Source organism: Montipora capricornis, chromosome 5, assembly GCF_036669925.1.
Source record: "Montipora capricornis isolate CH-2021 chromosome 5, ASM3666992v2, whole genome shotgun sequence".
In the NCBI taxonomy this organism is placed as follows: domain Eukaryota; kingdom Metazoa; phylum Cnidaria; class Anthozoa; order Scleractinia; family Acroporidae; genus Montipora; species Montipora capricornis.
In genome coordinates, this window is record NC_090887.1 from 11,556,615 (window position 1) to 11,582,693 (window position 26,079).

Consider the following 26,079-nt stretch of genomic DNA (forward strand, 5'->3'; position numbering starts at 1 on the left):
AAATTGCATGTCATGCAGGAAGTTACCACTTCAGTATTTCTGATAAAACGATGTGATAATTTTTGAAGCACAGACAAATGAAGACAATCCTGATAAGTCAAAAAGATGTTGACATATGGGAGGCATTTTTAAAATTAAAAACATTCCCATCGTGGGCTATCATATTTCTTGTATATTATCTTCCATGGAAAGAAGAGGTTTGGTATTCATTAAGATAGGGAAGTTGTTAGTGTCTACTTGATTCGGAGGTGTTTTTACAATTTCAGAGTGGTTGCAAAATAATGTGGCATTTAAGAAAGCCACCCTTGTAAATTATTTTTCAGTGTGCTTATGCAGGACATAATTTAACAAGCTATTAGTTAGTAAGTCATCACAAGGTTATGAATGCCATAAGCTGCAACACTATGTTCTGGAAATAGTTTAACAATGATGAGTTTCTGCTGTGTTTAGGACCTTTTTGTGAGCTTTAAATTTTCTATGGAAGGTCAACATAAAGCAACATGTCTTTTGCCAAATAAATCATCTCAATTAAGTAAATTGCATTTGTTCAACAAGCTAATGTGAACTCTGCATGTTTCACAGGTTAACAGAAATCAACACTTGTGTGATCATGTCTTCAAGTCGGATCTGCTAGCTTTGCTTCAGCCTTGTGACTTTTGTGGAGAAGATATTAATACTGAAGGCAAAATATGCAAAGGTGAAGCTTAAATTATTGTCAATGAGCATTCCACAAATTTGGTGCCAGTGTGTTGCTAAAATAATGCTTTCCAAATTTTTCTGGGCAGTGAATGGATGTCTCAATGTATTTGTTGTGCAATACTGGCGGGCCCAGAAAGACTAGGCCATTCCTGAAGAATTCATCTCAGTCTTTTTTACAAAGTGACTTTGAAAGTGGAGTCATTCTTATACAACTAATGTATCTTTCTTATGGAAAGTATAACTAAAAGTTATTATCATTGTCTCACCATATACATGAAGTGAATCAGGTGTTAATTAGAGAAAGAAAAGGTGAATGTAGCGGAAATAAAACGATCTAAATGGGGTCAGCTCCATGTAGTACATTGGTAGTGTACTGGGCTATAAAAGGTGTGAAATTGCATGGTTGTCATTATGAGCTGGAGGTTTGCAATTTTGCAATCTTAGTCACGAAAAAGGCCTTGGGATGATCTTTCAAACCCAGGGTAAAATCCAATTCAAATCAATGGTCTGTTAATTAATTTATGGTGTAATGAAATATAATAATTAATGAAATACAGTATAATAAAACAATGAAGTTATAGTTCTATTTCCAGGGGTGCCAACCTCTGGAGATCTAAAATCTGGACATTTTTAACCTCCGGTCTACCCAATTTTTTTTTTAACTTTGGGATGCAATTTGAGCCTACAATGGAGCAAGGTATTAAAGAGGTTCAGAGTCGTTTTTATCCGGGAGATTTGATGACCCGCACCGGAGACCACAAGATTGGTTCCGTATCTGGGAAACTCCCAGATAATGTTAGCATGTATGCATTTCTGCTTGTTGGATGGGAGACTGTTATAACCAACTCTGTAGTATGTAACTTGTTGGCTGTTTACCATCTCATTAGTCATATCCAATGGCACTTAGGGAATTATAATGTTAACTAGAGATGAATACATTTTAATTAGACAACAATAATAATAATAGTAATAATAATAATAGTAATAATAATAATAATAATAATAATAGTAATAACAATAACAATAACAATAACAATAACAATAATAATAATAATAATAATAATAAATTACTCCTTGATATTATAATGTGTGTTTGTTTATAAGGATGATTTATGAGATGATTTAAGCGTAAGCAGAACGTGCTAAAGATCAAAGTACTAACCTTTGCTTCTGTCCCTACTAAGCTTGTGTATGTGTTCAATGCTATTGTAGTGACATGTGAGGTGTTGTGGTTATCAGTACGTTTTCGTACCCCAGCAAAATACAGGCTGGTGACACCTAATTAATTAAAAGTTCATGTGTTGTGTGAGTATCTGCTTGTGTCACTTGCAATTAGTAAGCCAGCCTTCCTGTGCCAAAAATATAATAAAATTATTTTAATGATAGTGTTTTTTTGTCAGGTGAGTTAATTTTGAGTTCTATCATTTATAGTTTGCAATTATCATTGTCACAACAAGTGCAGAAGAATGGTAAGTGTAACAAATTTGATATTTTTTTCTGACTTATTGATCATTGGATCATGCCAAAAATTAACATGTGTAAGTTAAATTCTGTAACAATAGATAGGGCTCATCATTGTTTGTGATATAAGTCAAGAAAAATAACATCATTAGCTGAGTAGTTCCATGATGTTTTGTGTTTGTTTATCAAGGTCAAGGCTCAGTCTTCAAGGCAGGAATCAATGAATGCCATACAAAATAAATCTAAGGTAAAGTTAGGGTGATTACAGGCTTTCATCTGTTCCCTCTACTCCCTGGAAGCTAATACACAAGGAATACTAATATAGAAGCAACTGTTGACCCAAAGTAAAGGAAATGGTTTATTGCAAAGTGTTTCTAATGCAACAAAATGATGATCATGTCAATGATGGTGACAAGGACAACAGCATTGTGCTCTTAGCTTCAGAATTTAGTTCATAGGCTCTGTCATAATAAATCAAATGCAGATCAGTTGGCCTTGTTCAAAGTGTATTAGAGATGACTTTGGAACTTCCAAAGATGAGACAAAAAATTATTGCTGCCTCAGTGTCCGCAGCAGGATCAAGTGACCCCAGCGCAACCACATGCAAAACCAACTCCCAAACTATTGACGGTCATGCCAAAATGCAGACTGCAGAGTGTGCAGACCGTGCAGACCAGGGGTAAAATATGGTGTTACCCACACTATTATTGAGAGCTAACCGTAAACAGGCTAACCTGAATATTATTTAGGCCTATTTCAGGCAAACCAAAATTTTCATTTTACAGACGGTCAGCACAGTCTGCAGTCTGCGTTTTTCAGTGTCCCCAAGTATTGATTCATGCTACTTCCTTTCTTCTTTTTTGATTTTTTAAGTGTTGGTTGTTAAAACTTTTAATGATCAATTTGCATGGCTGTGCATAAGTGGTACACATGTATCTGAGAAAATATATTGATGGCATGTGTGCTAAGATAATGGCAGGGATACAGTTTATTTCACAGAATACTAAATGCCGGTGATCTGCAAAATACCCCTTTCTTTAAGTTTTTGTGTCAGCCATATCATTTGCTCTCTGATCATGAAAAGGAGGTATGCTTTCACAGTGGTTTTCTAAAAAGTGCAGAAAAATTATGATATTCCCTGCATGATAGCTGCTATACATTGTAGCATCACCAATTGGATTACATGTAGGTTAATTGGTATTTGAGGTCCTTCATCGCCTGAAATTAATCTTCTAGAGTGTTTTTTTTTTCAGACTTTACCTGCAGATGATGAAATCAGCAGGAAACGAATGCCACCCTCTCCCAAAAATCTTGTCTCAAACATCTGTCATCATGTGAGGCATAGAGTTTCAAGGTAACTCAGTCAATTGTTTGAGTCCTGTCAGCACTAAAGAATCTGTCACATGTTTATGTCAGGGTATGCATAATATGGGATCTAGGGTACATGTAAATCAACTACCATATACCAAGTGCAAGCTTGATGAAGCATTTTTAAAAGTCTAACTGAAGCACTCAGCAAGAAGGATGAAATCAAGTATCAAGCCCTTCCCCATGAAAGAACTTTTGTGGTAAACAAATCTAATTCTTGTTTTCTTAGGAAGTTCAAAAATAATTAATGCAGCTCTCTGTCTCTAAATTTTGGCTCCAAAAGCCTTGGAAACAAACTGAGCCAAATTCCAAAACAAGGATAGTAATGAAATGGTTTGCTACAACAGGTTGCAAAATTGGTGAGACATTCCAGGATTCCAATGGGGGGGGGGGGGGGGGGGAGGGGGGGGTGCAGTGTGTGAGATATTAGGTAAATTAATAATGCCCAAAGAAGAACAAGTGTCTCTTTTGCAACTTGTTGTAGCTACACACTCAGGTTATTTGTCAAACACCTTGCTTTGCAGAAACCGTGTGCGACATGTGGATGAACATTTCGACCTGGACTTGACGTACATCACAGATAGGATTATTGGTAAGTGTTGGTGGTAGGGGTTTGCAGAGGAGTGGCCTCCACCAACCATGATATACAATAATAACATCTGGGGGGGGGGGGGGTAGGGATGGCACAGTAGTGAGAGTACTCGCCTCCCCCCAATGTGGCCCGGTTTTTTATTTCCAGATTTAGTTCTCTGCTCTGCATCAATAGGTTTTTTTCCAGGTGCTCTGGTTTCCCCTCTCCTCAAAAACCAATGTTTGACTTGATTTGCATTAATTTTTGATTTCAGTTTACAGTGTCCCCAGTTGGTGCTCCAGAGCTAGAACAACTGGACACTTAAATAAAGTTCCTTTCCTTTTTTTATCACAACCATTTTACGACGACAAAAACATCTCTACAACAACATTAATGTCACAGAGAAACCAAGTAATTTTACAAAACAACAACATTGTTGCAAACACAATAACAACTTACATGTAATAAAGGTGCTCTAGACAAATGGGCTAACTTTCGCTCCTGTGTACATAAGCTGAACAATTTACATGAATGCCTTACATGTATCTGCTGGTTAATATGCTGTCTAATGACTTGTTAACTTGGCCTGGCAGCTGCCTATCTGTTTACTCAGGTTATTATGCAAAAATGTTTACAATGTGCATCCCTCCTAGCTTATCTGGTTGTCTTCTGGCTAATCAGTACTTTTTAATTTCAATCCAGCAATGTCATTTCCTGGATCTGGCTTAGAGACAACCTACAGAAACAACCTAAGAGAAGTAGCAAAAATGTTACAGTCGAACCATCAAGACAAATACATGGTGAGGACTTTACTGGTAATTTTAAGGTGTGCTCTTTTGGGATCAACCTTGGGTTTTTAACTACAGCTGGTTTTCAGATGAGGTTCTCATCTACAGAGGTTCTTTTGTGATTGTAGTCAAGACTACCCATAATGTTTAATTCCACTGATTCTGAGCTGGTTGAAAAAGTTGATCCATTGACTCCTGAACCGCTCCACTTTGATGTGTAAAATTTTATAGCGTTAGACAGAGTAAAATGACATGTACAGTACATGTATCTACAGTGTACATGTAAGGTTCACTCCTAGGGATCAATGGGTTAATTCCCATAGACCAAGACCTTAATCCTGGGGGACATCGCGGCTGCCCTCAGGTGTTGCAAAAAAAGTTATTTTCATCTTTTATGCTGTGTTGTTTTCAGGTATTTAATTTATCAGAGAGAAGATATGATATATCAAAGCTAAATCACCAGGTCAGTGCTTTGGTTTATTTTAAATGATAAATATTATTGTTCTTTTAGGCAATTTATATTCAAAATTGCAAGTCAATTCTTTGTGATCATTTTGTTCAAAGTAGCCCTGAAATGAACGTTTGTAGGGTATGCCTGGCTTCAATGTTGTCTTTGTAACCAACACATACCACTGTCTTGGTATATTACTTAAAAGGGTCTTGAAAAACTGCAAACCAGCGAGTTCTGTGAGTCATGGAGATGGCCTAGAAGTGGTAGATACTATGAGCGGGAGCTTTCTATATACTGTCATTGATGCCGTCTCTATAGCAATTATTACTGTCATCGTTGCCACCAGCATCATCATCATCATTATCTTCACTGCAATTTCTGTCACCATTCTTGTTTCTTGTTTTCATTTTCATGGTTTTTGATGTCATCATCATCATCAAAATATTTCCCCTTATAATTATTGTTTTATTCACCCTTTGGATCAATAGGCCATTTTCGAAATATCAAATATTCAGCTTGATAGTGAGGCACTGGGAACAAAAACAATAGAAACAGGTTGGAATGAATATGAAAAATATTCGCATATCATCCACTTTCCTTTGTCTTTGTCCTCTATACCTCTCTTTCAAGCTAACTTGTAATATATCGAAAAAAGCCAACATCAGTATTACTCCCTCCACAGTGAAATTTGGTGTACTTGTAGGGAACACTGAGAGTGAGAGATCACTCCAAAAAGCTCTTTGGAAAATGCCCGCTGTAAGGTGTTTAGGCAAACTGGATATACCGGTAATGATTATTATCATTCTTTCATTTTGTGCAGGTTTTGGATTTTGGTTGGCCAGACCATTTAGCTCCACCCTTAGAAAGACTATGTAGGTGAGATAATAACTTCAACTTGCTCCAGCCTGTTATTAAAATGGGAAATTTTCATCAGTCATCATAAAGGTTAAAGGGCTCATGTGTTTTTTACTACTCTTGAACTTCTGTAAGTTAACAACTCTAATAGGTGGTTTTCATGTGACATGATCACCACCATGTTGGTGGACGAAAACAAAAGATATCTCATTAGCTCCTTTTGTTCGTCCACCAGAATTTGTACATACGCCATTGTCACTTCTGTCTGTTTTGTTTATTAAAAACGTATTTTATTTTTCTTTTACAGCATAATTAAGTCAATTGACTCCTGGCTCAAGACTGACCCTCTCCATGTAGTTGTGGTGCATTGCAAGGTTTGTGTTTTCTTTGTTGATAATTTTATCCTATGTTAACATTCAGTGTAAATATTATGGTCAATGGCACTTTCTCTGGTGACCTGTGGGATAAATTTTCCCGTATGGATTGGAGCCATGGTAGCTCAGCTTGTATGAGGAGCAAGGGTGGCACAGTCGGTTAGTGCGCGGCCTTGGTGCATAAGGTCCTGAGTTCGATCCCCGGATCTCACATCCTTGTTTTGACGCCTCTCCTTTCAGTGTACCCTAAGTAGCTTTACATACCCTTAAAACGGAGCACTGATGGAAAGAGGGGGGTAAAATGAGTGCACCGTCGGCTTCCTGGGAGAATACTCTCTAGAGAGTAAGGGAACTTCCGACGTTAAATAACGTGTACCTTTACCTATGAGTTACATTATCCACTGGATAAATCGGGTACATGTAGGCTTGTACATCTTGTAGGACACTAAATTTAATTGGCTGTAAAGTGTCGTACTTCCTTTTGTTTTCTGTACTAAATCCATTGTTATCTTTGTCCGTTCTATTGTTTCTGTGGCCAATCCTGAACCTCGTTCAATGAGGTATGGCACAGTCTGATAAATCACTGTCTGGTGGGTAACTCATTTAATACTAATATTCCAACATCTAATACATGTAGTAATTTAACCAGGAAAGGCCAGAACCAGATGTGAAATGGCTAGAATGGGTACTGTACTTAAAAATTGGGATTTTTGTGAATGTTTTATGGAAGAACCTTATCAGGAATATCAACCTCTGTTAGTAATTATTTTGAGAGAGTGCTGTGAACTTCATTTTATTGCATTGCAGGGTGGTAAAGGGAGAACTGGAGTCGTTATTGCAGCCTACATGCACTTCAGCAAGATCTGCTCAAGGTATTGTTTTTTAAGTGAGACGCATTATTATTGTAGAGACATATAGCATCGAGTGAGGACAATGTGCACATGGGGCAATGGGCCATGCCAGCCAACATTGGCAGCCATGGGAGTCAACATGCGAGCCAACATTGGCAGCCATGGGAGTCAACATGCAAGCCAACATTGGCAGCCATGGGAGTCAACATGCGAGCCAACATTGGCAGCCATGGGAGTCAACATGCAAGCCAACATTGGCAGCCATGGGAGTCAACATGCGAGCCAACATTGGCAGCCATGGGAGTCAACATGCAAGTCAACATGTGAGCCTGATGCGAGTGAACATGCGAGTCACACAGTTAATGAAAGCTAGCCGCTTTAAAATGGGTGCTTAGACTTAAATGCGAGACTCGCATGGTTCGCATGACTTGCTGGCTCGCAGATTGTCTAGCCCCTTTAGCATTTGCGTTTTCAGAGTAATCCTTAACCTGCTGACCGCTGATGTTAAATGTCTCTATAATTGATTTTAATATATGCTTCACACAGTATGTAAGCTGTAATTGACACATTCAGCAGGCTGTACTCTGCTGTATGGCCTTCTTGACTTCATGGTCAGCTGTAGCATAAGTTTTGAAATTGATTATTGACTTTTGAGGTTGCCTCTTTTCTGCACAATCCTTGCGTAGCTGGCGGGCTATTTTATTGCAGGATTATTTTAAACTCTCATGAGTACAAATGGTTTGGCTGTGAGTGGGCCACGACTGGCATGGGGTCTAGTAGTTTTGCGTTCATACATGTAGCACAATGAAGCAACCATCGATCTACTCCCATGTGTTAAAATAATCCTGCAACAAAATATCCCACCAGCTACACAGGCTAGGAGGTTTCCTGAGATCTCCTCACCAGTGACTTTAATTGAAATACTTGTTAACATTGTGAAACTGCAAATAAAATGTTGTTGTTTTTGTTGTAATCATTATCAAGTTCCTCACGATTTGACACACTGAACAAGAATTGTATTTTAAGGACCTCATTTGGATCCTGGATCTTGAGTCATGGATTCCGGATTCCAAACTCACAGGTTCCACCGAAATGGATCCTCAAATTCCATAGAATCTGTTGTTTCTAGATTCCATACAATGGATTCCGAATTCCACGCTCCGGATTCCGGATTCCAAAACCTCGCTTTAGCTGGATTTCAGATTCTGGATTCCGTCACATCGGGCAATGGAGCCCTGCATTTTTATTGCAGAGGTGGTGGGTTCAGGTTCCTGTTAAAGTCTGAATGTTGTCAGGCTTTCCCATGTTACTGCTTTATTAATGTTCAAAACTATGATGGTCTGAAATCTTGACATAATGTAGCCACATTGCATTTACATCAGTACATCATCATAAATTTTGCAGTGTATTGTAATGAAAGTTAATGTTGTTATTATGATACCATTAGCCCTTCTGCTGCACTTGATTGGTTTGCAATGAAGAGGTTTTATGACGATAGTCTAGGTGGAGTGACTCAGCCATCACAGAGAAGGTTTGTTAAACCGCACATGCCGTTTATTTAAGCAAGTTTTAATTTAAAGCGTGGTTTACAGTAATCTCCAGAACCCTCCAGAAATAGTTGCTTCAAGAAGACAAATGCCTTTCTTCTGTCCTCTTGCCTTGTAGACACTTTCACAGCTACATATGATGGCGTTTTGCCCATAACACCCTAAGTGAGACCAAAATCCGAGATTTACACCCCTAAGCGAGCATCCCGCCCTTTTCATATGATACTTCCCCCTCCCCCTTCCCCCGAATTGAGCCGCGACGTGGCGAGAAGAGAAAAACCTCAGGTTACGTTGGACTTGAATCTCACTTTCATGCAGACGCCAGCTGTCAAATGCGTCAAATTGATAATTACAAGAGGGACCAATGGCAAGTTAGCAATCATGCGTCCCCCTCGGTATAGTACATGTACCAATCAAACGAACCAATCATATTGATTCCGAGCCAGAGGGTCAGATCCTGACCCTGGCGTCTTCATGAAAGTGAGATTCAAGTCTAAGGTAACCAGAGGTTTTTCTTTGCGCCTCTGTCGCGGCTCAAGAAAAACCTCTGGGACAAGGGTACTCATGTACATGTAGGGCAATAAAATAATGGAGGTAAATCGTTAGATTTTATTGCCATCAAACAAGAACGTTAAACTGTAGGCACCAAATAAACTCTACATGGTTCATAAAACTTTGTTTCTTTTTGGAGAGCCCAAAAACAGTGGGGCACGTAAACCACAGTTTAATGGTCTAGTCAAATGCCTACTGATGGTCAACAGACTGAATTGCCTTCTTTTATATAATTCAGTTAATTCTCAAGAAAGAAACGACAGTTTTCAATTTACAAAACATGTTTGGACATTCTCATGTCATCTTCAGTTACAAATGAGCTTTTAACGGTTGTACATTAGAATTTATATTAAGGTACGTTACAAAATAACGCGTCAAAACTTGCGTACAATTTGAATATGAAATACGAAATGCTCGGAAACAAAAATAGCGCGCATAACAATCAAATAGGAGACAAAAGGAACAAAGTAATTAAAAAGAAAGAGACAAGTCTAGATGCCTCCACTGCTGATTAAAAATGGGATTTTCCCACTTAATGTGTAATGCCTCTTTGATCTTAATTTGGAATTTTGAGGCGGCAGAATCTAAGATCGTGCAACATTCTGTATTACAATTCAGTTAATTCAGTTAATGCGTGTACGTGGCATTTTTTCCAATTTCAGATACGTGCATTATTTCAGTGATTATCTCGAGGGCAAAGTTCAACTCAACACAGGGTAAGTCATTACTCTCTTTCTTTCTTGTCATAGGAAAGGCTCTTGTACATGTATCTCAGTGGCTCTAGAACCCAATGCAAATTGTTGTGGTTTAAGGTGGCTCGAAATAGTTTCTCCTTTTTTCAACCAAATAAACATATTCTGTCCTCAGATACAGTTAGGGTAATCATATCAAGACGAAATTTGGCGAGGGTATTAAGTACCCATTATAGATTTCTCACATCACATTTTCGTCCAAAATAACGATGTTTGCACAATTGTCCCTTGTAGCCACTTGAAAAATTCAGGGGCCTTCAGCGGGATTCGAACCCATGATGCCGGTGCAATACTCTACCAAAGTGCTGAGCTGTGAAGATCAGGTCAACCTACCGGGCCCATGCTTAAGCAGGCGCATTTTTAAGGCGCAGACGGAAACCGGAAGTGAGCCGTTTTCCCTTTTAACTTGGCTTCACTCAACCACATTTACATTGCTAAGTATCTTTTCTCCATTAGAGATGATTAGTATAAAAATCTTGGAGACACCACTGTCCTGGCACGTGAAATGTTCTCTTCCGGTTGCCGCCCACGCCTTAAAAAGGCCTCCACACGTTTTCTCCAACTTTCAATATCCTTCGCACAAGGTCTCACTTGATCCCACTTCTTGCTGCCCATAACTTTCTTGAAAAGTGTGTCTGGTTTCAGTAATAAGTGGTTTTATGAGGACAGGTCATTAGCCCATCGCTCAACCCCCAACCTGGTCTGGCCTTTCACCTTGAACCTGCCCAGCAAGGTTGAACCTACAAGGGACCGAGATCCCCAACTGATATAGCTCCCAGGATCATTAAAGCACGCAAACCTCCCCACTACTTTCGGGTGATAGGCTTAGGGAGGATTCCTGTGAAAGGACTCGATGAAGTAATTGTATATACGTGAAGAGCGGATTATAGACAAAAGGATGAAGTGTCCCTCGCACTAATCTTATCTTGCATTTATTTCTCTCATTTATTTCACAGAGTAAAATCCACAAGTGTTATTCTTAGGACTTATTCTTTTGATTTTCGTTTCAGTCCTATATTTCTTCATCATGTTATTATCCATGGAATTCCTACCTTCGACACTCGAGGAGGTAAGTATACAGACATGTTTTCGTTATCTGTCCAATTTACTGAAGTTGTAAACCACATTCGCCCGCTTAAGGATACTTTTCCTTCTTTTGGCGGGCTTTAAATTTCCAGCCTTTGTTTTATCGTAAATGCGAAAATACAGTAGGAGTTAGGAGGAAAGGGATTTCGGGTTACTCAAGTCTACCTTTAAACCGCCCTTAATTTGAACAGTAACTTTACCTTCAGAACTTTCTGCAAGTCAGTTTCTATCGCGTCTTTGTCACTGTTCCTCGATGTTGAACAGTCTTTACTTAGGAATATTTTACAAAATTTTAAAATGACACTGATTAACGCGCTCTCTTCGCTGTTGTTGTTGTAGATGTAAGTTAATAAAAATAGGTTTCAAGTGAAGCTATGATCCTCCCAGTTATCAACGCAATTTTTGCAATTGCGTAAAGAAGCCTGAAAAGTTCAGTACTTCAACGGGGTTTGAACCCGTGACCTCGCGATACCGGTGCGACGCTCTAACCAACTGAGCTCTGAAGCCACTGACGTTGGGAGCTGGTCATTTGTGGGTTCCAATGTTTCCGTGAGGAATGAATCAACGATGAAATGATATATGAAATGGATCATATATGAACTGTGGATATGAAATCAAGTGAAGCTATAGACCGTATGCAAAAATGGCTGCCTTTAAAATTATTCTTTTGTTCATATTAAAAATAGCCCAACTAACCTCGTTCGGGATAACAAATTCTTTAGAATTTTTGTCTCAAAAACGAGGTTAGTTGGACTATTTTGAATATGAACAAAAGAGTAATTTAAAGGCAGCCATTTTTGCATAGGGTCGATGATCCTCGCAGTTATGAACGCAATTTTTGCAATTGCGTAATTGTTTTTGCAGCGTTTTTGCAATTGTTACAGCAATAAATTTTTTCGTTTGGTGTTGTAAAACAAAGAATGTTTTTACTAGTTTATCATAGGTATAAATGACATGACAGCCCTGTGCCTTGTATTGTAAAGCTGACTATTCTCTGTTCTTGTTCTCTTTAGGTTGTAAACCATTCTTACGGGTCTATGAGGGACTCAAACTTATATACACCTCAGGAGTATTGTAAGTACTATTGCCGTTGTTAAATGAACCGTGAACACAATCATTAGCTTTGGTTTATGTGGTGAAGCGCAAGTACCCTGCAAATTATTGAAGTCTGCAAATCAAACTATACAAAGTAAAACCAATCAAATCATTTTTTTTATGAGAGGGGAAAACCGTTGTACCCAGAGAAAAACCTCTCAGAACCGAATAGAGATTGAACCCACGTTGGACGCTGAGGCCAGAAATCGGCACTGTTAGCTCCACCTTGTCTTAGAGTCTTAAATTTTGAGGTTTGAGCTGAACGTAAAGCATTTGTCAGTGGACAAAGTATGATGAAGATAAGAGATCTAGCTTTGACGTTGTGGCATTGAATGAGGAAATTAACTAAGCAGCGCATTTTGCATTTCAGTCACGTGACAGCAGAAATGGAGCGAATCTGTATAACCATTGAAGGAGGACTGGTACTCCGTGGAGATGTGCTGGTAATGAGAAAATTATGCCCATCTAGTACAATTAACAACACGCATAAGAGTAACACTACATTTTTTGGTTTTGTGGTCAAACGTCAGGTGATATTGTAAAGGAATTGAAGTGGTTAGAATTAACTTTAAGGGCAACAGCTTCATTTACTGTGCTAATAGCTGTTACTCACCCGGGAAAGAGCAAAAAGGAAACCTTTTACACAGGCAACCCACTCACGAGGGCGAGTCCGAGAGTTTTAAATCTCGTGGCATTAGTGGAAGGGTGAGCGCTCACACCAATGCCCCGACTATGCTTCTTTACGGAACAAAGGTATTAGGAAGAAGGCGCTTCAGTCCTCTATTGTCCCCGTTTCGTGTTTGACAGAAAAACCTGGAGAGCTATTGGTAGGGTCTTATAAGCACCCGGGCTGTGGTAATTTAATGCGGTACTTCACCATCACCAAGCCAAGTTTCGCAATAAAATGATTTTTAAAAAATATTTATTTATAAAGTTATACTGGTGGTTAAAAGCGTTTCAGAAATTATTTACAATAAAATTGTTCCCGACGTTGCGGTCGCAATCACGGACCTTCTTCAGGGGAAGTGAGAGAAAAATCGGGAACAATTTTATTGTAAATAATTTCTGAAACGCTTTTAACCACCAGTGTAACTTTATAAATATATTTTTTTAATGTACCCACCTGGTGACAAACCCAGTTTTAATAAAATGATTTTGTTTGTAGATCAAGTGTTACCACAAGAACACGCTTTCGTCAGGCCGTGACATCATTTTCCGATGCCAATTTCACACTGGTGCCATTAGGGATCATGGATTGGTGTTGGATAAAACTGAACTGGATGATGCGTGCAAAGGTAATGTGTACTTCGCTCAGGAAAGGACATTTTGTAGTTACATATAGCTATCTATTGCCATCAACCGTTTTAGTAACGATCGGTTTTGAGTGAAGAGGTTGAAGTTTGGCCTTGGTGATAAGGTTGTAATTCACTTGATAAGCCTCTTGTGTTTGTTTATGTCATTAGCGTATAGAGCACCGGCATGTCTGCTGTCTGCCTATTGAGTACATAAGGTCTCACATAGCCTGAGCTAGACTTTTAGATAGGGGGTGTCCACGGAAATCATGCATGAGAACCAAAGATGTACTTTACGAAGTGTTTCGCGCCGGTTTATTGACGCCCCTCACTTGCTGAGTGTCCTAGGCTGACCAAATCACACATGGCAGTTGGTACTCCTCTAGTGTTTTGCTTGGTTGGGGAGGCGTTTACGCTGGAGTAGATTCAGAGGTCCACGCTGCGTTACAGTAAACCGGCCCCGACAAGTTAGCCCTAATAAGGAAAGCCTTCTCGCATTGCATTATTGCATGTGTCCTAAGGAACCACCAATTATTTAATTGGTTCGTTTCGCGATGTGACAATAAACCTTTTTAGCTTATACGTTTTGTTTTCCCGTTCCAGACCACGTGTTCTCCTTTTTTTTTTTTTAAACTTAAGCGTAACATATGCACGTGTTCCGTAGAGTAACATCACGTGGTCTAAAATGGGAAAACAAAACGTACAGGTTAAAAAGGTCAGTTACTGCTGAGAGAAATAAGCGTTGTGTCATTGCTGGTTGAAAACTATAAAGTTTTCAAATTTTGTTTATTTTGATCTACAGAGAAAAAATTTCCCGATGGATGCAAAGTCGAGTTTGTCTTTTCATCAACTGGGAATTTTGTATCAGGTACGGGGAATGTCTGTTTCTCTTTACACTTTTTTCTGCTTATTCAGTTCCCATAGGAAGTAGAGTTGGCGCGGTGCAGATGTCACTAGCTTTCCTCTAATTTTGTCCCTCGGTCGATTCCCGGACACGACGACAATTTTTGGGTTGAATGTGTTTGGTTAAACACAATAGAGCTTGCGTCCTAAAGGCATCCAATGAAATCAGATGTTGTATAGAGCTGCGTCCTAATTGAAAATTTTCGTTATTTCGTGGTACCTAAAGTGCCACTATTTTGCATGAATAGGTAATGAGCAAAGAGAAAAACACTGAATTGTTGTGCACACTCTGTACGTGCTTTTTACGTTTTTTTGATATAATTCCGCCGTTCCTGCAAAACAAAAACGTGAACTTCATACTGACCAAAGAGAGGACTTTGACATTCCAGGCTAAATTTTTCATATTGCCACAAAGAAAAGCAGCGTTCATACCATTTTCCCTCTTGGATCGCTGGTATGCTTTTGGAATAGTCGCGAAGCGATAATAGTGACAAATTGCGGGTTTACATGTGACGTCTTGTTGGCCATGTTGGATGGAAAGAACTACAACCTGTCTCTTCGCTGGGAACCTAACTTTATTATTGTTATTATTATGCAAATTCTGCGGAAAGAAATAAGCCATTCCATGTTTATGTCTGCCTCCTCTTCCCTTCTTACTTTGGCCGCCTCTGAAACAGCAAAGAAATAGAGAATATTACATGGCCGCGCGGAGATACGAAATTTCTCTTCTAGTGGAAGCGACCATGTAATATTCTATGTATTATATAAACACCAATGAAATACTAAATCGTTTCACGAAAGGCATCGAAGGGCGCGATTTTTATATGTAACCATAGCAACAGTGATCTTTTAACGTGTGAATCATTATCTTCACGTGTGAATGTATCATTTTTTCGCGCGAAAGCTCACTTGGTGTTTCATTGGTGTTTATATAATAAGACAGGTTCTCCAACTAATTTTAACGTGTGAATCATTATCTTCACGTGTGAATGTATCATTTTTTCGCGCGAAAGCTCACTTGGTGTTTCATTGGTGTTTATATAATAAGGCAGGTTCTCCAACTAATGCGCCATTTTTGACTGTACAATAATTATTTTTTCCTTTCAGAAATTAAAGATAACGAGAGACTGCGCTCGATAATCCGTCATTCACTTTTGCCGATGGAGAATCCAGACACGGTGTTGTATCCCGAAATTGAGAGTTGGTATGACGGCGCTGATGGCAATGATCCAGACAAAGGAAGCATCAAAGAAGGTAACCATTCGTCATGGTTCTGCTAATGAATGAGCAGATTGACAGTAACACCACCACAGGAACGTACTGCTCATGAGCTTTCTTTTGAATGGTAACACTTCTGTGAGGATTTTATGTATTCATTTGTAGTCCAAAGAGTTAATTAATACCACTTTGTAGGGCGTGGAAAATAGCGCCACGGGAAAGAACTCTTCAGTAGCTTTCATTTAAATGGTCACACTTAGGATTTCGTCAAGTTACAACCACCTTGTACAGCATGATAAACAGCACCACAGGAAAGAACTACTCCGTAGCTTTCATTTGAATGGTCACACTTAAGATTTCATTTACAAACTCGAAGAAACAACCTTGTAAAACGTAATAAACTAACTGGAAACTATCGCTCAGTAGCTTTCACTGAAATGGTCAAACTTCAGGATTTAATCCAGAGACCCAAAGGATAAACCATCTTGTGCATAATTTAATCACTGAACAAGAGACCACTGCTCAGTAACTTTTGTATGAATGGTGGCACTTAAATATTAAGGGCACAAACTTAACGTATCAATCACCTTGTGCAATGTAATAAACAGCGTTAAAGGAAAATAATGCTCGATAGCCTTCGTTTGATCGATAGGGCCAGATTTGTTGTAAATAGCTGAAACAAGCAAACGAAGCACATTCAACATTCGCACACAGAATTGAAGACTCGTTTTAGAAGTCGTAGTGTTAATATTACTGACGAAAGGCAAAAGTTGTAGTTTTTCGTCGTCCGTTTAGGTTTTGATGAATTTGTTGTATCGGCAAGTTGTATTCATTTAGATGTGATGTTTCTACTTTTTACCGTCTGAAATTAGTTTCTGTGGATGAGGATACTTGAGTTAATGTTTGGGAGGGGTTCATTTGTCAGTCAGAAAGCATTTTGGTATCTCGGCGTCGGCGTTTTTGAGAACCTTGGTAATGGCCACAAATCACTCGTCCTATCATTTTAGTTCTTCTAGTGGCTCGTTCATCTCAAAGTGGTTATTTCTTTATTTACTCCTTGTTCGTTTTTCTTCTCAAGAACTATAATTTTATGAGAACATGAAGAAATTGCCCCGACATACGTGGCAAAGAGTGATGTGTAGGTGTTTTGGGTGCAATAGCAGCAATTCGTTTAGATGTTGCGTTTAATTTCAAGAAGGCTCCAAAACTGTAAAGCGTGATCACTTTTATCACATTTAAACTCTTATTACAGTAACTGTTATTAACATTTCAACTCTTTAGTAAATGTAAATGCCAATTACAGCCAGTAATTTTTTTTTCACTTTTTGCAATTCACGCCGTTCTTGAAACTCAGTCGCGCGAACACATTTACACGTGCGCGAGAATGTCACCTTGTCATTCTTGCACGCAATTAATGTATTGCCACACACGTGCTCGAAGAAACGCACTGCAACACTTGCGCGTGGCGTGCGACGCTCGCGTGCGAGAACTCCCGCTGTCAACTTGTGGTTGTTACCCCAGGAAGGTACCAGAAAAGGACGTGTGTTTTGAAGCGTAATAGTTCATAGTTTCAATATTCCTTTACCGCCCGTTAACGAGTTTCTTTACAATTGGAGGAGAAAAACTGCATTCAATGAATTGTGGATACGAGGTAATATAAAACGTTAAAATATAGTATATTTCACCCTAAGGTAGAATTTCCGTTCGGTGAGGCTCTTATAAACTGACAAATTAACCCCTTTCATAACTTTGAGTTACATTGGATGAGCTTAATTTATTGGAATTAATTCAAAGACGAAATTTAAATTTATTTAATCAATTACCACAAAACGTAATTGAATCAGAGTATTGTGATAATTTAATTGTATTTATAACACTGCACAAATAAATTTTAATATTGATTTTTTATAACTGATTACTGATTAATTTTGTGTCAAACTTAAAGTAGAGAAATCTCTCACAGCCCTATCTTTTTTTGTTATAAATCGTCGTTCATGCGATGAAAACAAGCTCCTAAATAAAGAATCGGGTCTTTCCTTTTGTGCGACAATTAGAGGACCCTTTCCGAATCTCCTTGCTCTTCGATGGTGTTAGTAACCCAAGTCCAAGAAAGCATTTCTTTGACTCCAAGAAGCCAACGTTGGCAAGGCAGTGGGAAAAGTCGGGTGGTGTTGGGAGCTCGTGAAGGACACTCGTCAAACTGGGTGCAGGCCGGGATGGCGCAGCGATGAGAGCACGAGTTCACCTCCCACCAATGTTGTCCAGGTTCGATTCCCAGACTCGGCGTCATATGTGGATTCAGCTGGTTAGTTCTCTACTCTGCACCGAGAGCTTTTTCGCCGGGTACTCCGGTTTTCCCCTCTCCTCAAAAACCAACATATCTAGGTTTGATTTGCGTTAATCTGTTGATTTCAGTTTACAGTGTCCCGAATTAGTGTTCCAGCGCTAAAATACTACACACTTGAAGATCCTTTCCGTTAACTAATGCGCTCCTGATCCGAAGTAAACTTTGACGGTGAAATTGAGACTGAATTTTTATCTTTTTCCAACATGTTTTGCAGCCAAAGTGAATTCGCCGGTTTTCGGCACCATGCCGTTTATGCATGTCGTTTTTTGCGTCAAATCTTATTCGTTACATTGCCATTGTTCTGTCGAATCCAGTCGTTTTAACCTCAAGTTGTTTCGCTATTTTCTGACTTCCCGTTCGCTCTTCTATAATGATTCCATTCGAAAATGATAAGTCATGAGGCCTGACTTTGAGCATTTTGATGTGGCCATTTCAACTTCGAGGCTTTTCGCTACCACCTGGTTAGTTGTTCATTCGGTTATAATGATAAGGGGTATAATGGAACATCATAAAGGGGCGACAAGACCTGACTTGCGTGACAAATGGGCAGTTTTACACCTGATCTCAAAATGGTAACGAGGGCTACGGTGACCTCTCACTGATGTAGAACTCACTGCTTTTATCATATAAATCGTTTAAAAATTCGAGTTGAAGCCAAAATCAAGACGACTTTTTATGGAAAGCAGAGAATTCAAGAACAGGATTTATTTGTACCAATGGTTTTCTACTTTAGAGCGAGTTCCAATCGAGTGTCGTAAAATCAAAACCAAAGTAATTACTTTGGCCAATAAAAAAGGACAGAGACAATCCAGTAAACCAATCAAAACTCGGAGTAATTACACGTGGCCGACACAGCGCGCGGGAAAATGTGCCACTTCTGATTGGTTGAAAAAGTGGCGCGAGAACTTTGAACCAATCACTGAGTGAAGTAATGCAAAACCAAAGCATTTCGCTTATGACTTTCGACACTCAATTGAAAACCGCTCTATGGAAAATACGAGTTAGAAGTTGCCGTTTTCGTTGCTCGCCACTTAGATTGGTTTGGTGTCGTTGCGACGAATGGCATCAAGAAAAAGCCCGCCACTGAAATCGTAGGAACCGAGGCGTGGAATCTTTACAAAGGCAGCCCAACATTTAACGCTAAAATTATTTCTTATGTTAATCTTTTGTCCCGAGGCATGGCCAAAACCAGCGGGGCGTCCATCACAGATTCCGCTGATAATTCGCTTGAATAGTAATCAATGTTTTCTTCATTGCGTAGCAGTTACACACCGATTAAGTGCCGTGTTTCTCAGCATGTGTTGCCTCCATGCAGAGTATAACAGTCCTTTCCCTGAAACTATGACCTCCGGAGGTAACACAGCAATGAGTGAAGGTGGGGTTTCGGTTATTTTTGAGTTACGTGGCGCGTTTGTTCTCTAAGGATCTGCGTAGCATAGCGTTAATAGTTTTCGTAATCACTATCAATGACGCTTTTCCTCATTCAAGCTCCTCTGATGTTTCCAACTAAACGTTTGCTGCCGCAAAAATTGACTCTGGTCTGGTCTTGGGAGTTTCGTTTCAAAGTGGGCTGTGAATTAACAAATTTACACGGTCCTGTTCCTTATAAATAGGATAATATAGTACTGTGAAAATACGTGTTTACAGCTACGTTGTGACGAATTTGTTAAGATCTCTGAATTTTTCCAAAAATGGACAAGGATTTAAGTTTGAAAGTGCTAGTAATGGTGTTAATAGCGGTCATTTCACTGGTCACGTTTGCTGACTGAAAAACTAATAAACAGCACAGCATGAAATTACTGCTTCGAAGCTGTCACTTAAATGGCTAATAAGTTAAGATTTTATCCACTGACTCAAAATTGAAAACACAAACACCTCGTACAGCATAATAAAGAGCACCATAAGAAAGTACTGCTCAGTAGCTTTGCTTTGAGTGGTCACAGGTAAGGGTTACAGATTAACATCGCTTTGAATTGCGTAATAAACAGGACCACAGGAAAGTACTAATCATGAGCTTTCATTTAAGTGGTCGCACTTAAAAGATTTCATCGACAGACTCAAACAATAGAACTACTGTAGTTTTGTACAATCTTTGAATGAGATTACTGACGTTGGCAGGATTACTCAAAGGCTCCGGCGTAATTTTGTTTTGAAACTATTTATTAGATGGATGACTAAATTTAATAATCGCCTTGAAGTATGCAGCGACGTGCGAAGAATGCCATAAATTTCGTGCAGTGGTAACAAATGAAGCATTTAGTAAACAAATTTAGAGTCTTACGCGTTGGCTCAATCGAAATTACGTGATTGGTTCTCTTGTGAATTACGCTTGAAAGATTGAGGTAATAGTCAAACATCTTCTTTCTGTAACTGGAAAAGTTCCATGTGTCACTGGGGATCCTACTCGCTCTTAAAAAACCCAGGCTGATAAATTTTGGAAATGGCGTTTTTTTTGTCGACATTTGTCACTAAAACGTCCCTGAAAAGTGTTTTATCATTTTCACGAAGGAATAAACTGCCTTCCTGTAGAGTGCTGGAAGGAAGTTATCTCGTTTTATTGACCATCTAGGTAAGTAATGAAAAGTATAAGCCTTTTGGAAGATTAGCGAGTTATTTTAATTAGTGCAGTGTGGCTTTGTACCTCAGCGCTATGTGTTCCAGGGAACGCAGGAGATCAGAGAGGCATGAGGCAGAAGGTTGTACGCTGCGCATGCGCATTCTCAGTATTTCCTTGTTTTTTTTCTTCCTTTATATTCTCGACCTTTGTTTGAACCATTGCTAAAGATAGTTCAAGATGTGTCAGTAATTATTCAGACAGAGCAACCTTCGGACCGTACAGGGAGGTATCTGCTCAGATAAGTTTTCCTTTGAGCCACCTGACACCAAAAAATCTTAGTCTGTCGCGTTAACTGTCGATTTTTGTGCCTGTTGTAGTTCACATTGTTGCGGTTCATTTTGACTCGCACGCAAATAAAAAAAAAAAGCGATGTTTTTGTTAAAATAACAAAGAGCTTAACTTCCTGGTGAGTTGTATCGAGCGAAACATGCAGAGATGAGCGGTTGTCTTTTTTGAAAGAAAGGATAGAAGAAATGTTCAGGTAATTAATTCTCAGTTGGATAAAACCACTGGTAAAAACAAGCCCGGCATACAGTTTCTGTATCTTCAGATGCCTATTTTAATTGCTAAAATTAATTGACATATTTCTTGATATGGACTTACATTATTGATTTCTTCCTGTGTTTTAGATCAACATTTGGATATAACCAATATTGCTTGTCTTGAAAAGGCAATTGGCAATGTAATTTCTTTTCTTGATAACAGTAATTCACGTATTACAAATTCAAGTCATTTCGTCGGGATTATCAAACAGTCTTTCAACCAATTCAATTAGAAATATCTGGTTCTTTATTAAAAGTTGCTATGTTGATATTTTGGCTTCAAGGGAACAGTATTTTAAGGACGCCTCGAGACGCCTTCTTTGGAATTCTACATTCTTGAGATATTTAGTTTTATCTTATCAGTGGTGCAATTGAAACATCGTAAGAGAATAAATCATGTTTTTCAAATAACTGACCATGTAGCGCTTTTATTGTTCGAAAACCGATTCTTAATCCTCGGTATACATTGGTTATTAATTTGCAACCCTTCATTCGAGAGTTGATGTTGTTAATTCCGCAGTAATTTTGCTGATCTCGATATTATCGCTTATTTCCTCCACCATATAGTGCACCAGTGCATTGTAACGATAAAGGTACTTTGTTTACAGAAATGATTTCAATATATTGGCAGATATATTTTTGATACTCCCAAGCAGATGACAATTATAGATATTCTGCGTCCATTAAGCTTGTTGAAGCGGTTGACATTGTTTTTCGATGACTTATGTTAATGCCCTCCAGGAATGACTCTTTCAGTTGTCTCATCCTTTGCTATTGTTATTCAATTAGCAGCCCAGTGAACTAAAAGCCCTGCAGAGGGTATTTTAAGAAGTTCGCGTGGTTATTGCTCGTCCTGTGGGTAAAATATCGCTAATTGTCGTTTTATACTGCCACTTGAAAACCTTCGCTTGACTTATCCGAGGAAACGTCAGGCTGGAAAGTTGCATTTGCGGACTTCTGCATCTGGAGTTCGGTACACCAGCAGCAGACAGCATTTGATTTCAGTGTCAAAGCTCCAGATATTAAAGGCATTTGAACGGGTAGGAATACTTTGCACTAATTTTTCACAGCTTTTCATAATCCGTTTTGTCGATTGCGCCAATTGTAAAGGATATCTGTCAAAACCCTATTAGCGAAGCAAGGGCAGTTGTTTGGTTCGGCTCTGAATGTCCTTCGTGTGAACTTTTTAGGGATTTGAATTCTCCTGGCTGGTATGTGAATGTTTGCACGTTTCGATTTCATTCCAGTCTATAAAACCTCTTACGGTAATAAGAGCAAGTCCTAAGTTGATTATTGATGATTTCTCGTAACTATTGTTGCTTCAATCGACGTTTCAATTTCGAAAATTGAATGTCACTTGGGTTCATTAAACCGATGCTAAATTAACAATTGCATTTAAGTACCAGTTATTTACCCAGTCACATTCTCGATTAAATGCAAATTACTCTTGGGTGGTTACAGTCTTGCTGTGCCAACGGATGTGTTTTCTCCATTCCGAATGCCGTGCGCGCTGTGGTATCTTGTTTGTGTCTTTGTTAGGCTTCGAGTCACGGCCTGTCTGACGTGTGTAGAACCTAGAACCACTGGTGCGGAACAACTGCATACTTGTACATTCTCAAGGTACATTTGTTGTCAAATCGCCCAATAGCCGACGTGCGCACACACACAGACCGTGGCCTCGGTTTCATTAGTGTTCTCCTCTGTGAAAACCCCTGGAATGTTCTCTTTTTTCAACCGGAGCCAATAACCGGCAGCATTTACACTCTGCCCTAGAATGGGTGATTATATTCATCGTGAGGTTGCCTTCTTCAGAAGTTTCTTTCTCTTTCCCCCAAGGGGTGGGGGGGGGGGGGGGGGAGACTCCCTTATAAAAAGGGGAGGGATCCTCGTCGGAAAATTTCACTTAACTTAATTTAACTCGTAAAAGAGACCATATTAAAACACGGATATATAAAAAATGCAGTGCCTTTTAATGATGGCAAAGACATTATCATCTAATACTTTAACCTGCGTGAAAAAATATCAAAGTGTAAAGATACGCTTTCATATTTCTTCACGCGCAACCCTAAAGGAGACCTTCACGGCTACATATGATTGTGTTTTGCCCAGTACACCCTAAGTGAGACCAAAATTCGAAATTTATACCCCTAAGCGGGACGACGAGCATCCCTCCCCTTTTTATATGGGAGTCCCCCCCGGGGCTCTTTCCATTCTTTTTTTTTTTGTCTTTACCTTTCGAGGGAAAGATACTAACCATTACAGTTCTTCAACACGTGGCGCTCTGGAGCAGAGTTTTTAGTTCTTTACAACCCCTAATTTCATTGAATAGCTATACAGCTCTATTGTCTTTAGGATTACGCGTCATTGTTTCTACTGTATGTTCTTTGTACTTATTGTTCTCTGAGCCAATAACGAGAGCCCTTTTAATAGCTGCGTCCTGACTCGATAAGTGGCAGATTACAACACCGGCAGTTCCGTGTCTTACGCTGGTGTGTGGATTCTTTGAAGTCGTATATTTCCCCGGGGAATCGAACCTTCCGGTCGGACCTTCCGCTCAGCATCTGGGCAGCCCGTCCATTAGGTCTTATCTACATCCAGGGAGTCCTTCTCTCGTCTGCTTCCAGATGTGTCGGTCTCCAGCCCCTCTCTACCCCCTGCTACTGCCACATTGGTCGTCAGTGGTTAAAGGGGTCATCCATTTAGCGCCATCGGGGCCATCCTCCTGGGTGGAGTCCATCTTCTTCGTGTCTTATGTGCCAATTTTTTATGCAAGGGGCCAGCTGAACAAAGTGTCGGATCTTGGGAGATCTAACCAGCAAATAATGTGAAGACTAAAAACAAAATAGTAATGCAAGGCTGGTTGTATTTGTATTTGCCTATTTGCCAGCCGTCGTTGACGCCACCGGGCCATGCCAACTGCGAGTTGGCGAGGTGTCGAATTAGTCGCTGATAGATCGATCCAGCGACACTTGTACAACGATGATATTGGTACCACAACCACATGATGAGGTAAACTACCTGGTGTCGGCTTTACTTTCTAGTAACCATTCTCACTCCTGGTTGAAGACAGTGGGCATAAAGAAGCTTTTTTCCTGTGCATCTGGGCTTGGATCACAAACTATAACCTATCTCTCTGAGATTTTACTTGCAAAAGTCGTAAGTGCTTGGAAACGCGTTACTGCGCGCGTTACTCGCGTGTAAGATGAAGAACGGGATCTTGTCATGTTTTAATTGCTTCATGTGAAGTACATTGTGTTGTTTGTTTTTGTTTTTGGCGCGTCAATTATGGAGCTATCATCGGTTTTGGATGGAATGAACTTGTGTGCCACTTGTGTGCAGCAAGTTACAGATCTTGTTTAGTTGACTGATGCGCCTTGGGGCAATAAAGGCTGCCCCCTTCAGACGATTTGTTCGTCAAACCGTTGGTCCATTGGTACCAATGACAGGATTGGTACCAAAAAAAAATGATGTCATTCCAATGGCTCTATTGGTGCAAAACAAGTTCGCTTTTACACCAAGTTGAAACGCACTAATAATTATTATGGACACTCCTCGTTCTATAAGCCTACCACACAAAAAAACGTTCGCTTTCACCAATAGAATTATTGGAATCACCACTAACACCAATGGAGTCTATTTGTGAGTATCGGACAACCCTCCCTTTTTGATCGGCCAAAGTAATTACTTTGGTTTTGGTTTTACGGCATTCGATTGAAACTCGCTCTATCTTGGGGTAACTGTTAAAATTATGGGTAATTACGCCTTCGTTTAACTTACAGCTAGCGACTAAAATGCGACCAATGCCACTGAGCAGTCCTTTCCTGTTGAGCTTTATATAATGCTGTACAAGGTGGCTATCATTTTGGAGTTGGTGGATAAAATCCTGAAGTGTAGCCATATAAATGACAAACTTCCTTTTGGTTTATAGGTGCTTATTCTCGGCTTAAAAGTGTTTCTAACTTTTGAGTCTGAATGAAAGCTTCTGAGCGGTTTTGTTTCCTTTGGTGTTTTCAATTATTCCCTTGAAAGTGCTGTTGCGTCGTTTAAACAAGTTCCCCCTGTGCTTTCAATTTATTATTTTGTCCCACGAAGGTTAAGCCTGTATATGACCTTCTAGATTTTGATCTTTTTCCAACTTGGTTGGAGTCGTAATTCCATTATCGGTGCGATTTAGATAACTTCTTCTTCTCGTGAGTTTTCCCGCTTATCGTTTGACTTTTTCAGCCAGAGGTGACTCTCTGTCGGATGATCTAATCCTAAACATTGCTTTGAAACCAGATAGAGATGTGACTGATCGGTGTTTTTTATCATGCTGCTATCTTCGTTTGTAACTTTTGCTTCTCCAAAAGTACATGTATCGTATTTCAAGTTTAGTCTTTAGTGATAAGATGATAAAGGGGTTTAGTTTCTAAGGAAACTGCGGTGTCGCATCGGTTGGGAATGGGTTTATCAACTGGGTTGACATGGTAAACGAATTTGAAAGCTGACGTTTCGAGAGCTAGCCCTTCGTCAGAGCGAACTGACTCGCGAGCGAAATGACCCATTCGCTATGACGAAGGGCTAACACTTGAAGTGGGTTTATCAACTGGGTTGACATGGTAAATTGACCACCGTAAACGAATTTGAAAGCTGACGTTTCGAGGGCTAGCCCTTCGTCAGAGCGAACTGACTCATGAGTGAAATGACCCAATCGTTCTGACGAATGGCTAA

General features: G+C 39.5%; 1 protein-coding gene across 6 annotated transcripts in view; it reads left to right on the top strand.

Annotated features, from left to right (window-relative positions):
* The window catches only part of LOC138049465 (tensin-3-like), a 58,199-nt gene that overhangs the window by 6,692 nt on the left and 25,428 nt on the right, over nt 1–26,079 (top strand). For 4 of the 6 annotated variants that reach the window (XM_068895753.1, XM_068895752.1, XM_068895750.1 and 1 more), the window contains exons 2-19: nt 583–697; nt 2,131–2,168; nt 2,351–2,407; nt 3,414–3,514; nt 4,053–4,120; nt 4,802–4,899; nt 5,300–5,350; nt 6,159–6,214; nt 6,501–6,567; nt 7,375–7,439; nt 8,866–8,949; nt 10,180–10,233; nt 11,280–11,338; nt 12,369–12,429; nt 12,821–12,893; nt 13,616–13,745; nt 14,545–14,610; nt 15,753–15,899. In XM_068895753.1, coding sequence (XP_068751854.1) covers nt 583–697; nt 2,131–2,168; nt 2,351–2,407; nt 3,414–3,514; nt 4,053–4,120; nt 4,802–4,899; nt 5,300–5,350; nt 6,159–6,214; nt 6,501–6,567; nt 7,375–7,439; nt 8,866–8,949; nt 10,180–10,233; nt 11,280–11,338; nt 12,369–12,429; nt 12,821–12,893; nt 13,616–13,745; nt 14,545–14,610; nt 15,753–15,899 — 1,390 coding nt within the window. Of the gene's footprint in view, nt 1–172; nt 363–582; nt 698–2,130; nt 2,169–2,350; nt 2,408–3,413; nt 3,515–4,052; nt 4,121–4,801; nt 4,900–5,299; nt 5,351–6,158; nt 6,215–6,500; nt 6,568–7,374; nt 7,440–8,865; nt 8,950–10,179; nt 10,234–11,279; nt 11,339–12,368; nt 12,430–12,820; nt 12,894–13,615; nt 13,746–14,544; nt 14,611–15,752; nt 15,900–26,079 lie in introns of those variants that run through there. The other 2 variants (XM_068895755.1, XM_068895754.1) reach the window with 2 other exon arrangements.